The sequence below is a fragment of the Perognathus longimembris genome, chromosome 14, assembly GCF_023159225.1.
Source record: "Perognathus longimembris pacificus isolate PPM17 chromosome 14, ASM2315922v1, whole genome shotgun sequence".
NCBI classification, from domain to species: domain Eukaryota; kingdom Metazoa; phylum Chordata; class Mammalia; order Rodentia; family Heteromyidae; genus Perognathus; species Perognathus longimembris.
Window position 1 is genome coordinate 576221 of NC_063174.1, and position 17381 is coordinate 593601.

At 42.5% G+C, this 17381-nt stretch overlaps 1 gene segment (V, D, J or C); it reads left to right on the forward strand.

Annotated features, from left to right (window-relative positions):
• LOC125362953 overlaps positions 1 to 17381 on the forward strand; it is a 436105-nt gene that overhangs the window by 390632 nt on the left and 28092 nt on the right. The window contains 1 exon segment of the C gene segment in view: positions 4822 to 4825. Coding sequence covers positions 4822 to 4825 — 4 coding nt within the window.

The following is a 17381-nucleotide window of genomic DNA, read 5'->3' on the forward strand; positions in this document are numbered from 1 at the left end:
CCAAGCTGATTATTAAGCCAGGTAAGTCTCAGACATGTGACAATAAGAGAGAAGACACTAGCTGAATAATGCACAAAAGCATAGCATGTAATTTCTATTTTTTTAAATAGCCCAGCCTGCAAGAGACAATGTAGTGGATCCAATTGGGAGTCTATCTTCACTCCTGAGACAGGCAATGTGAGCCACCAGCTCTGTTGTTTGGTCTAGCTGCTTTCAGAAAGGATAATGCTTTATTACCCCCTCGGAGAGCAGAGAGAGAGTTGTTGGGGACTGTCTAATTCTCTCTGATATGGTTAATATTCTTTCCCAAAGATAAGTTACCCCCTTCCATTGGGAGAAAGATAAAGGAAAGGGCCTAGCTACAGAGAAGCAGGAGAGAGACCTGGAGAAACTAGTGTTCCTGAATTCTTCTTAATACCCCACTTTGGGTTGCCGCTTGTGTTCACAGCAGAAAGCGATTTCTTGGTCATTCACCGATGAATCATTCTGGATTTTAGGCAGTGCCTTGAGAATGTGAAGGCTAGAGGTACCTAGCAAGTTACCTCTTTACACAAGTGGGTCTGAGCTGTTCTCAGCCTGAGAAGACCCACCCATGCCTTCCCTGAGGGTTACTGTAAAGCTCTGAAAGGTTGTGTCAACTATGGAACTGGTACCAACAAACTCATCTTTGGGACCGGCACTCTGCTTTCTGTCAAACCAAGTACGTGAGTAGTGGATGGGCCAGATACTCTATGTCCACGGCCAGTGGGAAGCCATGCTTGGTGAGGAGGGCTGAACACTTACTTCATCCTCAGCCGCTATCCTGTATGTGCCATGAGATGTTGGGCTCTCAAATTCTCCCAGTTTTCTGGATTACACACCAGTCAAGGAAAGGGTAATAGTGCTCACATGAATGTCAACCCTAGGAATGAAAAGGACTCGGGAGAAAATGGTTCTCATCTGGATGCTGCAGGCTTTCTGCTTCTGTAAATCCTATTTTCTAGCCATTATTACTCTGATCATACCTTTACCTGTGTAGATATAACCTCTGCTAGTTTCTGCATCAGCTGGCCCATCTACCCTCTTCCTTGGGCATTTTTCTTCCAAAAGAAACTCCTAGCCATTCCAGGTGAAGTTCACAAAGGAAATGAGAATGAGGAAGGGGGAAGAGAGGCTTAAGGTGGTTTGTTACCTCGGTATTGGAACTGTGATCCATCAAATGCCTTCCTGCCACTTCCCAAACTCACTGTCTTTCCACTTTTCCTATAATAAGTTCTTCCTGTTTGCTCTAGACACCTGAGGCTCCCAGGCTAAGATGAGAAAAATAAAATCAGTTTTGAACTCTTCTTCAAATGTGAAGAATCAGCATCACAGTTACACTGTGAATGAGATAGCCTCCTTCTCTCTCCAGAATTAAAATTCTGTCCGTAAAACTCAACTCTTAACCAAAAAAATGAATTCGGGGATACTCCTCTAAGCTGAGGTACTCCTCTTGAGCTGAGGCTCAAGATTCAAAGGCAGCCAGGCAGGAAAGTCTGGGAGACTCTTCTCTCCAATCAACCAGCGAAAAGTCGGAAGCAGATCAGTGGCTCCACTTGGGAGAAAGAGGGTGCAGGTTCTAGGGCTTCAACTCAGGGCCTTGCACTTTTGTCTGGCTTTTTCTCTCAAGGCTGGCCTCTACCATTTGAGCTACATCTCTATTTCTGACTTTTTGCTAGTTAGTTGGAGATAAATCTTGAGGACTTTTCTGCCTAAGTTGGCTTTGAACCATGATTCTCAGATCTCAAACTCCTGAGTAGCTAGGATTTCAGGCATGGGCCACCAGCACCTGGCACTCCTCTATGTTTAATAAAAATTCTTAGTGTTCAGGTTTGAGATAAAAGAGCTTTTGTGTGCACTTATCCGGGCCTGTGTTGTATAATCTTTTTTATAATGAAAAATGAGGATTTCTTCCATTCATTTCAGGCCAGGGCCTTCTTAAGGTTGTGAGAGGTAGTGTGTCATTATTCCCAACCATTTCTAGCTAAAACAACATAGGAGTTCATGGTGGAACTTTTGGGGAAATATTTTCTAGACTATCATATAGGCACTATTACACACTAAGAAGACTTCAGAATAAACCATGAATAGGGTCAGAACCATGAAGTCTAGGGAGAGTCTAGAAGTGACTTCAGATGGTTGTGTAACTACAAACCATCGCTGTGAGCTGGGCACTGGTGGCTCACACCTGTAATCCTAGCTATTCCAGAGGCTGAGATCTGAGGATCAAGATTCTAAGCCAACCAGGGCAAGAAAGTCTGAGAGACTCCTAACTGCAGTTAATGAGCAAAAAGCCAGAAGTGGGGCTGGGGATATAGCCTAGTGGCAAGAGTGCCTGCCTCGGATACACGAGGCCCTAGGTTCGATTCCCCCGCACCACATATACAGAAAACGGCCAGAAGCGGCGCTGTGGCTCAAGTGGCAGAGTGCTAGCCTTGAGCGGGAAGAAGCCAGGGACAGTGCTCAGGCCCTGAGTCCAAGGCCCAGGACTGGCAAAAAAAAAAAAAAAAAAGCCAGAAGTGGAGGTATAGCTGAAGTGGTAGAACAACAACCTTGAGTGAAAAGGCAAAGGGACAGTGCCCAGGCCCTGAGTCCAAGTCCCACTGCTAGCACAAATAAATAAATACACCCATGAATATAACATGCATTATCTCCTCAGACCTATGGGACTAAGGCAGAATTCATATATATAATAGGAAAAGTTAACTAATTACTTGATTCAGCTTTGGCAGATCTAAACCTAGCAAAACTAAAGGTTTTTAAAGTGTGTACATTTGGTCTTTTTAAAGAGGAAATGGTTTGTTTCATGTAGCTGAACCATCTTTTTTGTCTTTCTATGATAAAAGGCCAATTTCCAGCAGAAAGAAGAAAAAATAGATAGTCCAACTGCCCCCACCCAGGGGTACCATGTGCTTGGTTGGCTTTTGCTGGGGTTTTGGTAGAGGCAGGAAATACTGTGGAATAACGATTATAGAATATTCTTTGGTCATGGAACCCAGCTGATGGTGAAGTCCAGTAAGTATCCATGCTCCATTTATATTTGGCCAAACAAATAAATCCTGCAGACTTAGTAGAGATTTAATTTAATATGAAAACAAATGTACCTTTTGAAAATGATTCTAGCAAAGCCATGAAACATTCATGATTGAGAACAGAGCAATAAGAATAAATAGAGGAAAATGAGACCAAATCATCTTTAATATGGTAACTCAGCTCTCTTTCTTTCTGGAAGATATTGAGGCCATGAGTTATTTACTGCCACAATATCTCCCAAACTGTATTCTGCAATGATTTGTGTATTTGTTGTGATTTCACCCACAGAGGTTGTCTTCTATTAAAAATGAGAATCTATCTCATTTTAAATGCTACTAATATTTTAAGGTACCTTCATCTCACATGCCTACAAATTATTTATTCTAAAATATCTGATAGGAAAGCCACGCACTGTCCTATTTTGGCGAATGTCCATGTCTAGCCGAATACATGTCAAATTTCACTAAAAGCACAGATTTATTCCTTCAAATGCAAGGTGGGGGATGTGTAAGGGGTAACAATTTGGAGATGAATTGACAATCCCAGATAGCTTTATAAAGCCCTGAAAGGAAATTCATAGTGACTTAAGATAGCAGGCATGGCAAGATTTCTGTTTAATGATCAGTGCCTCTTTGGGGAGTAAAACCTGTTGAGACAGACAGGGCAACTGAGAAGAAGCACTCAGGAGCCTGCCATTCCTGGGATGCCTCTGAGCTATCAGCTTCTCCACATGGCCATTTTGGAGACAAGACCTATCCAAATGGCAGGCAAAGTTCATTTCATGTCAAAGAGTTGTCACCTTGACTGAGTAATAACTCAGTAACAGGGTTAAAACTGAGACTTTGGACCCAAGGAGCTTTAAAATAGGATAGGCTGTTAATGAATAGTTTAATTCAGGGAAATGCCAAGAGAGGAGGAAATGAGCTAGTTGAAGCCATAAGTTTGCTTTAGTTCTACTAAGTTTAACCATGGCATGAAAATCTCTTTTCTGGAGTTAGGGGTAGGGGTAGAAGGGGAGCAGGGATGTCTCTGGGGCTTGAACTTAGGGTTCTTGCTTAGCTTTTTCACTCAAGGCTGGCACTCTACCACTTTAGCCATCCCTCCAGCTCCATGTTTTTGCTGGTTAATTAGAGATAAGAGTCACACAGATTTGTCTGCCTGGGCTGGCTTTTAACTGTGCTTCTCAGATCTCAGCCTAATGAATATCTAGGATTACAGGCACGAGCCACCAGGGTCCAACTCTGTATATATCTTTTTTTAATGATTTGGGTCAGGTGGAGGATGAGGCTAGTTCTCTAAGTATCAAGCATGGATCTGTCAGAGCTGATTCCCATCTCTTGGTGGTCAGAGGAACATAACATATGCATGGACTCTAAAAGACCATTTCCCGAAGATTGGGACCTCTGAGCTGAAATGACCAATCTCTACTATCCCCGATTGGGAAAGAGCTATAATAAATAGAACAAGCATTTGTTTGACCTGAGGCAAAGCATCTCAGAGACTGGCAATATAGCTAATTCAGAAGCTTATTGCTCAAAACCAAAGGTGAAGTGAAGCCTCTAGAAAGCACATCCATCATGGGTAGAAATCCAGCTGTGTAACTGAGGCTGCCCATTCCTGCCCCATTCTTGTTTGGGCTCTAAAATATGGATTTGTATTTTCATGGCTGCCTTCCAGATTATTTTTTTTGCCTGCAGTAACACAATTGTGTTTGATATCCAAAAGAAGTTTGTTGAATTGTTGCTTATATAATTCTCTCTCAGTGTCAAGCGAGGTCATTCAATTTCCTTTCTGCACATTTGCAATAAGCAGCATAAAATTCAAGTGAAACAACGAGGAGACAGAGAGAAAAATGACTGAAAAGATAATGAGGCCTGTTTATTATAGGAGAAGCAACAATGTGGGGATCTATTAAGTCCTATGAAGGTGAAATAATCATCAAAAAATATGTAGCTTTCCAAAAAAGTTGCTAGAAGTTTTTGCTGCAGTCCCAATCATAGCATGAATCAATTCTTACAAAATCATCTTTGGAAAAGGGACACAACTTCATGTTCTGCCCAGTAAGTGCTATTCATGCAGATTTCTGATATGACTCCCATTGAGTTGAAATAATTTCCTGGGAAACTTTCTTCCTCTGAGACATGTGGGTGGCCTCAAAGTTCTAGGCCTTCCTACAGTTTAACCAAATACTAATTCACACCCTCTGGTGCTGGGAGAATTATTTCCAGTCTTCTGCTACCTAATAGCAATTATCCTTTTGATTGTTTAGCTAAAGAGTAAAAACATTCATAAAACTATGTCCAGAATTAATTTTCAAGTCTTTACCCCATGCTTGTCTCCACTGGTCTTTGTTTGAACACACTGTTAAGTTCAGTGTGATTTTGGGCTCCAATCAAAACAATCAGACTGGCTTTTGAAATGACCTCAGCCATGTCCTTTCCTTCCATCAGATGGAAAGGCCTTTGCGGGGGGTCCTGGCCCCGATTCCCCGTGCTCTCTCATTTTCCTCTTCCAGGGAGGGGCAGGAGATAACTTAAGAACCACGTTAATGTCAGAGACAACAAAGACAAAACGCTAGCCAAGGGTAACATGGGTGCCTTGAATATGTTCCCTCTGTGCCATTTTCCAAATCATTTTTTTTTCTTGTAGAAAACATGGCCACTCCTTTTTATTTCCATATCCCAACATAGATATAAATTCATTATGAGGTCAGAAACAGGGCTTTCCTTTGGAATCTTTTCAACAGCCCAACAACAAGATGGGCACTCAGAGGCAGCTCTGAAAATCACCCTTGGGCCACCATTCCGTCTGTGAAGCTTTTATGGGCAGGGACACATTTAGGCCTTGAGAGAAGGGGCCAAAGATAAACTAAAGGGAAACAAACAAAAGAAAGCATAATTAAATGGGAAGGTTTCTGGAAAGAGGATTAACAAGAGGAAAGGTTCAGGAAAACTCTGGGGCCAGATGTTGAGGGTTTTTGTTATAGAGACAGTCACTGTGGGAATCAGGAAACAGGCAGCTTATCTTTGGAAAAGGAACACGACTTTCAGTGATTGCAAGTAAGTGTCCCCACCATCTCTAATTTTGATCAGCAGTGGCTTCTTCCTTCAAATGATTTTCCAATGTGCCTAAGAATGTCTGTTTGGGTTTGGCAAAGCTCAGTGGTAATGCACATGTTTAGCATACATGAGGCCCTGGGTTCAATCCCCAGTACCACCACCACTCAAAAAAAAGAAAGAAAAGAAAAAAAGGAAGGAGGGAAAGAAGGAAGGAGAGAAGAGGAAAGAAAAGTCTATTAGAAACTAAGCTACTAGTGTTGAGCCACAAGATAAACCAAAACTCTGTTATAAATCAAAAACCTTCCAGGCAATAATCTAGCACAGAACTTGACCTTGTACTGCACTCTAGCCTCTGCACCTCTGGCTTATTCTGACTACACACCATCCCTCCACTGACTCCAGAAAACCAAACCTACCACAGAAAACCTAAAACCCTGGAAAACCTGGAGCAAAGCAATAAAGAGGTTTATCTGAGATCCAAAGGCCATTTTTCATACATTGTGGTTTTCTATTTCATGTTATTATTCATTCTAGTTTTCCTAAATAATACACAAAAATTTCTCATTGTAAGCAATTTCAGTAACAGATAAAGACCCCTTCCTTCAATGTCAGTTTCCTCCCCAAAAGCAACTGCTAGATCTGGTTTGGTGTATTGTTAAATTTCTCTGTGGGGTATATTATGTGAAATTTCCTGTCCTTAAATGTAAAAGCTTGGGAAGTGAAGGGCACGGGCTATAATCAGCAGGAGCTCAAATACAGGTTGAATATTCTTTACCTGAAGTACTTGGGATCCAAAATGCTTTTTATTTGGGAGGTTTTTAGACTTGGGAAACTTTGCATATACAAGAGATAGCGGGGGATTGCAATCCAAGTCTAAACACAAAATTTATATATGTTTCATATTCACCTAGTACATAGCCTAATGGTAATTTTATACAATACTTTTACTGTATTTGCATTTAACTAGTTAAAATGTGTGACATTTTGCCAGCACTCCAAACACTCAGATTTTGGTATATTTTCTGATTTCAACTTTTAGCCTCAGAGATACTTAACCTGTCGATGTAAGATGTAAGTTCTCAGATACAGGGATTGTTTACCATGGAGTGCCTTAAAAACCAGGAGCTCTTAAAAACTGAATAGGTCCATGGTCAGGAAATACATTGGCTAAGCCGAGGCGGAGGGGCTAGATGACCTCTGGAAGTCTGTCCTGTCCCTGTGGGGCTTCGAGGAATGATGATCCCTTCCAGGGAATGCCTCTGGAATGCCTCCCTTTTACAGAGTCTGGCTGTTGTTATGTCTGAACCTTTGTTAGTGTTGACCTGTGCTGTGAGTGGTTTTTGCAAAGAAAAGAAACTCTGTGGGCACACAGAGTTACCAACTGACTTTCGGGAGAGGCACCAAACTCTCAGTCATACCAAGTAAGTTTCTCTTTCTGGCTAATTATGTTTCCCAAGAAGTCCCTCTTCCATCATGAATAAGCTGTCAAAACACAGGTGGTATGTTCTTTGCTTGGTTCGTGATACCAGTTGGGAAACAAGGTTATTAATGCACTTATTCCCTGAGGCACTGTACTTGGGCTTTTAATATCCATACACTCTCTCCCTGAGAAAATATGTGAACCTCCATGAGAAGGAAAGTAAAGGAGAAAGGCAGGAACTGGATGAAAACAGACAAAAAGGCTTTCAGGAATACCAGGACAGAGTCCCAGGAGACTGCTCAGTAGCCATTCTGAATTTCCCAGGATGAGTTCTTGCCACGGCCCTGTTCTTTCAAGGAAAATTGAGGCTAATAGAATTGGGCTGGGGAGTTGCTAGTTATTTGTATTCCTTCTATGTTCTAACCTAATTACAAGGAGATTGTTTTGGCCATGGGCAGTCATTTTAGGTTTTGTTTTCCTGCCTACTTCCACCTGTCTTTCTAGAGGCCCTAGTCAAGGTTATTGCAATAGCACTGCACACTGTGTAACACCAACACAGGCAAATTAACCTTTGGGGACGGGACCATGCTCACAGTGAAGCCAAGTAAGTTGGATTCTTTGTTGCTTGGGCCTTTAGGGGCAATCAATCACATCATTAGTTTGAAAAAATACTTTAATCCTGTGCATCTGCTTGGGCTCTTTATTAATGTTCTTTCCCCAGGCCAAAGAGAGCTGCTTCGCTTTCTTGCTTTCAAACATGTGTGTGTGTGTGTGTGTGTGTGTGTGTGTGTGTGTGTGTGTTCACGTACCCATATGTAGCACACAGTGAGGGGCTCTCTGAAGCATATACAATATTTTGAAAGAAAGAAAGATATAAACAAAAATGGAATCGATGGAGATGTCAGGAGAGCTCTCCGGGGCCACCTCTGACCAGGCTCACAGCAATGTGGCATGCACTCAGACTCTGCCTAAGAGCACAGAGCCGGGAACTCCTCTTTCTAATTGCTTTCAAAACTGAGCATCTCTGTGAGAAAGTACTTTCTCACATCTAATTTTTGATCCTCCTGCTGTAAATTAAATCTCTGTTTGAAGAGAACCGCTATCCATCTGAACTGCAAATAAAATACCTGCCATGGGTATGAGGTTCCACATCGTCTCCTCTCTGAGGTGTCTTGCCCCCCCCCCCCCGCCGACATTTGAGTCTCCGTAACTATGGGTTGGGCGATATAGCATGAATGCTGGAGACAGAAAACCCTGAGTCCAAGTCTTTCCTTTACTACTTAACCAGCTACGAAATGTGGGACAATTTATTTCACCTCTCTGTGTATCAGTTTCCCCATCCATAAAATGAGGACAAAAATACACCAACCTTGATGAATTATTATAAAGATCAGATTGAATAATGCAGCTGAAGTATTTAGCATAGTGCCCAGAACAGAGGATGAGTTCATTAAGCTCCAGCTATTAATAATAATGACGAACATCAGCTCCAATGCATAGTAGAACTTTTGCTTCACCCCTTGGGCTCTTCTGTCAAGGTTCTGTCATCCATCAGAAGCAGGGCTGAAATAGACGGGGGTGGGAAGATGTCAGCTGGTTCTATGAATTCTTCACCTGGGATTTGAAAGTTGAAATAGAAAAAAAATTCCTGATTAATTTCAATCCGAAATCATCTAAGTGTCAAAGACAGGAGAAAAGTTTCTGCAGAGCTGCATGATAGAATCTGGGGGCTTCACACAACCCTTGGAGCTGGGTATGGTTCATGGAACCCCAAGGTCTGTTGAGCCCCTTCCCAAGAGAGAGGATTCCCAAGTGGAAAAACAGTCACAGAAACAAGATGGAAACTTCAGGGGGTTAGGGTTATCTTCCTAGAATTACCTTTCTATTCTTCCAGACAGGGGTACTCACAAGAAACACAGCTCTTAGTTGGGCTCTGGTGGCTCACTCCTATAATCCTAGTTATTCAGGAGGCTGAGATCTAACGATCCTAGTTCAAAGTCAGCCTAGGCAGAAAAGTCTGTGAGATTCTTACCTCCAATTAAGCAACAAAAAATCTGAAGTGGAGGTGTGACTCACATGGAAGAATGGCAGCAAAAAATAAACAGTCAGATGAGAGCTTAGTCCCTGAGTTCAAGTCCCAGTACCAGCACACACACACACACACACACACACACGAAAAGAAACATAGGTCATGTAATCTCTACATGAAACTCTCAGGTCTGGAGACAGAGGACCAGTGAAGTCCAGAGAAGCACACAGTGGAGCTTATTTTGTGGGAAAGAGGATGAGGGTCAGGTGACAATTGAGTCCCATTTCTAAATCCGGGGAAGAAAGCATTAGACAGAAGACAAGGAGCCTCTATTTTCCCCTCTCCCAGAATTCAGAGCACAGGACATGACTGATGCTGCACCAAGGGAGTGAAGTTCCTGGTAAAACCTCCCTAATAGGTTTTCCAACAGTGAAAATGAGCTGTCAGGAGTTGTTGCCAGAGCAGTTACTCCAGAGAGTTTTTGAAAGGAGATAGACACACTCCTATCAGAGGTGAGTGAAGTGCAGCCCTGCCTCGAGGCAGAAGGGGAAAGGAGAGAACCTCTTTAAGCCTCTTCCAGCCCCCCAGAGCTTCTCTCTGGAAAGACGGACTCCTTCACGCCGAGCTGCAGCTTTGGCGACACACAGGGTTGCCACTTGAGGCTGTGGAGCCTTGTTTGCTTCTTTCACAAACGTCCTTTCTTCCCAGGACTCAACAAGACAACTGAGCTGGCTTTTTCACCCGAAAGCCAAACACAGAGGTTCTGGGACCTGGGTTTTGTCTGCAGTGTGGGGAGGAAGTTCTAGCTGGTTTTTGCTGAGCCCAGAAGCACTGTGAGAATAACTTTGCCCAGGGACTGATCTTCGGTACTGGAACCAGACTGTCTGTGCTGCCCTGTGAGTACAGTTGAGTGGGGAGAAGAAATGAGTGCAGGCTTCTAGGTTGGCTCAGCTGGAATGGCGTGAGCCCAGGGACCCACTGGGACCTCGGGAGCAGTCATGAGAAGGTGTGAGGGTGGTGAGCAGCACCGAGCCCTTGAGACAGTAGTGGCGAGAGGGTTTGCTTGTTGAGGGAGGAAAATCGCAGACCTGAGTGAGTGACACTGGAGGAAATACGTTAGAGGTCCCCTTCTCCGGAGGGCTTTGTGTGGGAAAGCTGAGCTGGCAGGTTTTTGATGCTGAGATAATCACTATGCAGAAGGACAAGGCTTCTGCTTTATCTTTGGGAAAGGGGACAAGGCTGCTTGTCAAGCCAAGTAAGTGGCATATAATTTGAATTGTGGGCTGGATGTGATTATCTCCAAAAGGAAGCCCTCTCTTTTTCAGGGGGCCTTCTTGGATCAGAAGGACATTTAGGGGTTGGGCAGGCAAAGGTCCACTTGTCACTTCCATTTTTGAATGAGTTCTGGGAGTTATGGAGGGGAAGAACCTCACCAAGACCTCAGCAGAAACCCAGCCTCAGGGTGTGTTCACTGCCAGACTTCCCATGTGCAAACTGATCTGGCCCAGGCACTGGGATTCACATCTATAATCCTAGCTACTCAGGAGGCTGAGCGCTAAAGATCTTAGTTCAAAACCAACCCTGGAGGGCTGGGGATATAGCCTAGTGGCAAGAGTGCCTGCCTCGGATACACGAGGCCCTAGGTTCGATTCCCCAGCACCACATATACAGAAAACGGCCAGAAGCGGCGCTGTGGCTCAAGTGGCGAAGTGCTAGCCTTGAGCGGGAAGAAGCCAGGGACAGTGCTCAGGCCCTGAGTCCAAGGCCCAGGACTGGCAAAAAAAAAAAACCCAACCCTGGACAGAAAAATCTGGAAGACTCTTATCTCCAGTTAACCAGCAAAAAGCCAGAAGGGGAGATGTGGCTCAAGTGGTAGAGCACTAGCCTTGAGAAAAAGAAAAGAAGGGGAAAAAAAAGTTAAGCAAAAGCTAGAGGCCCTGGGTTGGGGGGTGGGGTGGATCTGATGGCAAAGTCTTCCTCAGCAAGAGACTCCAACATAGTTTCTCACTTGATAAATTCAAAAGCTGAGGCAAGGAAGCAGAGCTGTGATTCAAGTGGTAGAGCACTGTCCTTGAGCAAAACAGCCAAGTGAGACTTCAAGACCCTGAGTTCCAGCCCTAGTTCCAACACACACACACACACACACACACACACACACACACACACACACACACACACACACTGAGGCAAGAAGAGACTAATACACTCTGTGTTGTGTTGGAACACAAGGGAAATAGGATCCCACTGGAATCCTGAATTCAAGCCACCAAGTTATTAAATGAGGTGCTAAGAGTTTTCCCAGCTTTGAGGTGAGCTCTGTAGTGCTAAGGCATGAGCTCAGAACCAGGCAAACTTCAGATGAGTGGACTTTCATCCATCATGGCGGAATCTCCAGCGGGAGCTGTAGACCTCATTAACCCCAGCTGCACCACTCACTGACTTGGCTGCCCAGGAAGCGTGGTTCTTGGCACCCATCATCCTCAGAGTCTTGAAGAAAGAAAAATTAAAAGAGAAGAGGGGAAAAGCTTGTATCTCATATCATGCACTTGCCTCATTTTGTAGCAAGATTGTTTCCCCATAAGCAGTTTGTCTTCATTAAGCAGCTGTCTCCTCTGGGGAAGCCATTTTGTAGAGCTGTTTGTCACAGTGCGGCCACTAGCAATTGGGGGAAATTGCACTTTGGATCAGGTATCCAGGTTGTGGTCAACCCTGGTAAGCCCAAATTCCCCAGAGCCTCACCTGTTCTTTGTTTTGACCCATGTGTATCAAGTATTGCTAGCTAAGCCTAGGAGAAACATCTTTGGAAATAAGTCATTAAGCAAAAATGAGAGATCTGTTTGGTCTTCAATGGAAACATTTCTGGATAAATAGGAATTCTCATGTTGGTTTTTTTCTCTGTTAGGCCTGTGTGTGTGAATACTCTTATTCCCTTTATAAGAAAGCAAGTTACAATAAGAAACAGAGCCACAATTCATACTGTGGTGTGGAAGCAATGGGCTGTGGATTTGGGGGCGGAGGATTAGAAATGTGTTCAGGCAGATTGGATGTGTTTTTGACAGGATATGTAACACAGTGCGAATTATAACCAGGGAGGAAAGCTTATCTTCGGACAGGGAACCAATTTATCTGTGAAGCCCAGTAAGTATAAAATTGTATCCCTGGATTAAGCAATGTCTGTGGATTAAGAGCTGATTTTGGACTCAATTATATACTATATAAAGAATGCTTACAGAGGGAAGAGGGTGACACATGGGAAGCAAAGTTTCCCTGGCAAGGGTCTGACATTTCAGTGCAAAATGAGCCATGGTAGGATGTCTGGGAATCTCTCCCAGAATACGTATCTTGAGACTAAAGGTGTATGACTGATTACTTGGGGTATTGGCTAGGATTGTAGTCTTGGATTTATGCAGTAATCAGTAACAAGATTTCTAATTCCTTAATCAGTCCTCTAAGGCACTCTTTCTCTCTCCCTGAGATTATGTCAATGTATTGAGTGAACCTTGTAAATAATTATCATTGACTAAAATAAGTGTGATTAGTCTTTGTCAAAGTCTGAAAATCACTTGTAAAAAGTTATTCGTACTGAGGGATAATTCCTGCTTCAGAGACATTAGTCCAAAAACTCATATGACATAGGCTTACTATGCAGAGAATCTTTGGTTGCCGGGTTGGTTGGTTGGTGAGTGAGTAGGTTGGTTGGGTTTTGTGAGTTTTTTGTTGTTCCTTGAAGCAAGGCCTTGCTAAATTGCCTAAGCTAACCCAGAACTCGTAGCCCTCCTGCCTCAGGCTCCTGAGAGCCGGAATCCCAGGCGTGCACCATCAGTCCTATTAGAGAGAATCCTTAAAAGTCATCCTTACGACTGTCTCCAGTGATAACAAAACTGAGACCCTAGGAAGAGATTAATCGTCATGCCACAGCTAGTCGATGGTTAAGCTGGGATTTGACCTTTAGTCTCTGGTTTTTTTTAACTGTTTCTGGCTTGAAGATTGAGGAATCCATGGGATCTATATGACAAATGTTTTGTGTACCTACTGCATGCTGCTCAGTGCTCAGAATAAGAATCCAAATGCGACAGTGCCCGCATGGAACACAGGAGCCAGACACGGAGCCCTTTTTGTCCTCTCAGATACAACAGTGCACAACCCAGGTGTTCTCAGGTCCCATCCTCAGTATCCTAGGAAAAGTTATTTCACTGCACTCTTAAAATCCTTTAGTAAGTAAATCAATATATATCACTTTTGTCATAAGAAAGTAAATAGCCCAAAAGAGCAGTAGAAAACTGACAATTTCCTTAATAATTCAATCAATATAAAATTACTCAGCACAAAGCTAGAGGTCAAATTAACTGAACTATGCCAGCTTTGTTCTTATATCATTGAGAGTCTGCAGGCGCCTCCTTGGGAAGATGCAGGTGTCTGGCCATTTTCCTGGCAGCATGCATGACCCAGTGATGCACCAGTGGAAATGGTCTCTGTTCTGGACTTTGTGGGTTTCCTTAGATGAAAAGATCTGTATGATGGTTTGACATCTAAAATTGAAGAGTGTTTTCTCAACATCTCCTTGGTGGAAAATGGAAAGCAAAGATGCCCTATAAGAAAGAGATTATAAGGACAAAATATACTTAGAATTTGTAGGTCGTCAATCTGGCTACTCAATGACAAACAGATGGACAATGATGCAGGCCTTCTTCCTAAGTAACTGCTAACTCTGCTCTGTGCTCTTCTAACCTGGCCTCTTGAGGTGGTTCTTGTTGTTGGATATATCACAGTGTGTCTTCTGGTTCAGGCTGGAGTATGACTTTTGGATCTGGGACTCAGCTGACTGTTGTACCTGGTAGGCCACCACCATTAAATACTATTATTTGCATCAACTTGCTAATACATAAATGTATACTATGGCTATATTTAATTTAATGGGCTTGGAGTTGAGGAGAGATAGAGTCACCAGCATTGCTAAGGGAGCAAGTAAGGAGAGAATTATTTATCAAAGATTTAAAAAGAGAGAGAAAAGCAGAACTTGAAAAGGAGTTCATAAAAGTGAATAGCAAAGCTACTCATTAGGTTATATTGGGAGCGGATTCTATAAAGGCACCTGTATTTATTATCATACATTCCCTAGAGGCAAACCAAATGCTGCAAAATGGTTTTGCCAAAAAAACTATCTTAAACCAAGTCTAGCTAGCCAGCTATATGCCTAGCTTATTCTAGCTTATTTCTACAAAAGTCGTTAAGCACAAAGGTGCCTATTTAAGGTATTCAAATGAAGCCTTGTGTCTATAGCTCTCTGGTGCTCTTTCAGGACATTCCTACAGTACGTTGCTTATCATTTCTGCAAGTAAGAGCAAGTAAACCCCCTTGCCCTCCAAAACTGCATAAGTATTAGAAGTACTTGGCTTAGCCTGAAAGTCACCTCTATTTTATTTCCTATAACTGTGTTCATTTGTTGAAATCTGTTTAAATTCAAACCGTGTGGGTGTGTAGCTGTTGGCACTGAGGTTTCCTGTCTCTTGAAATTGTCAACAAAATATTTTGCCCATAAATAATGTTTCATCTAGACTTGCAAATGACAGCTAACACTGAAGCCTCTTTTTTCACCCTTTTTTTTCTGAAGAGGAATATGCAGATAGAAAGCAAAAATAACCAAAGTGCAGAGTTTTACTGTTGGGGGACGAGGGGCTGTTACTGAAGATGCTGATTCGTTGTATATTGTAGGTTCTGTCAGGTAAAATGTAGTGATCTTCTTAGGTCATGTCTGCAGAATCCCTCCAGCTAGGTCACTCAGGATATCCCTAAGAGAAACTCAGGTCTGGCCATCCTATACAACCTGGATCTAGGGTTCCAATGAGAAGCTTCTAGAATGCTCTGAAACAAAAGGCAGAATAAGGATTTGCCTCATAGTCTGGTCTACCTGAGGGGAGTTTTCATTTATAATTAGGAAGACAAAAAGGTAAAGAGCATTTACTTTTAGTGACCTTGCTTCAAATACTGTGTGCACGGAGCACAGAGGACACGAGAAAGGACTCAAGCAGAAAATGAAAGAAAAGAAATCAATAAAACCGCTGGAGAAAATCAGTTGCCCTTATCTTGCCTGTCGCTGATAATGAATGTGTCTTCTCAGCTCATTCCTCACTCTGGTTCTTGAATTTTCTAGGGAACAGCAAATAACTATTGGGTTTAGATTAGTTTTCACATAACTTAGTCACGTCTGGATAATGCACTTCCTTTTTGTTTTGTTTTGTTTTTTGTTTGAACTCAGGGCCTGGGCACTGTCCCTAGGCTGCTTTTGCTCAAGGCTAGCACTCTACCACTTGAACCACAGCGCCACTTCCAGCTTTTCTGTGTATGTGATGCTGAGGAATCAAACCCAGGTCTTCATGCATGCTAGGCAAACACTCTACCACTAAGCCACATTCCCAGCCCTTCACTTCACTTTTAAGGAGGACTTTTTGTAATGATGTTAAACATGGTGCAAAACTATAATGTACTTTACTTAGGATCTGGAACCAAACTTACCGTAAAACCAAGTAAGTTACAGTTGCTGACAAGGAAAGTTACCAAGCCTTTCTACTAAAGTCTTCTCTTTAGTTTGTATTTGTTTTGAGTTCCTTTATGTTTCGAGTCCTCATCCGTAACTATTTCATTACGCTTTATTCCTAGGTCTCTTGAACAATAAATCATAGAAAACAAACACTATAATTCTATAAACTTTCTGAAACTTCCAATTATGTTCTTGGTATGTTATCTTATGTAAAGAATACTCCCAAAATTTAACTCTTAGTACTCCTACTAAGAATGTTTGAATATAATTTAAAGTACTTATGAATACCCAAGATTTCAGAAAGGAAATATGACATGTTAAAATTATAGGTATTATTAAGAGATGACAATAACTGGATAGCCTTCATAATCATCTCCCAACTAAGATTTCTGAACAGTTCCTATGTGCAAAATCCTCTGCAAATATTGCTTTAATTTAATTTAACTCTTCTAAAGCACCCTCTGAGGTAGATGTTATTATTATCACTTTCAAGTTAATAGTGAAGATGTGGAAATATTAACCCAAGGGTTCACAGCATAAGGTGGACAGACAGACAGAGCAGACCAAAAGCTGGCCCAGCCTCTCAACTTAGGGACCGGATGAGGATTTTGTAGGAGGAAATGGTACTGTGGATATGGTGACCACAAGTTCAGTTTTGGAACAGGAACCACAGTCATTGTAAGAGCAAGTAAGTAAGAAGAAAAAACCCAGAAATACTTTTAATCATACAGATGTGGACACAATTACGAGTAATTTCATGAATGGCTAGAGACTACATTCTAAATGTTTACCAGTTTAGGTTAGAATCATAGCTTTTCTACCTTCCTTGTCTCTCCTCCTCCTCTTCTCCAAAAGGCTCTCCTCCCTCACAAATGCCTTCCTGGTAATCCAGCTATTGGCAGCACACTTGGCTAAAACTGAGAAACTTGCCTAAAACTGAGAAACTTGCCTTTGCAGGCAGATAAAAACTGAGAAAATCACTTGAAATTATCTCAGGCTTCTAAATACAGTGAGAAAGGAAGTCCCTGGACTATATTAAGAAGAGAGAGAACTCTTCAAGTATTTGAAGAACTGTTATGTAGATGAGGGAAGGGGTTAGCACAGAAGGCAAAATCAAAACCAGCAGATGAAAGATAGTCCCAGCTTCCCATAAAACTTTTCAGAACAAGTGGAACTGGAGAAAGGCTGCTTGTGAAGTACGGAGCGCCTCCTTGGAGATCTTCACATGGATAATCCTTAAAGCCGGCCATCTGCATGTTATGGAAGGAATGTCTGTGCCGTTCT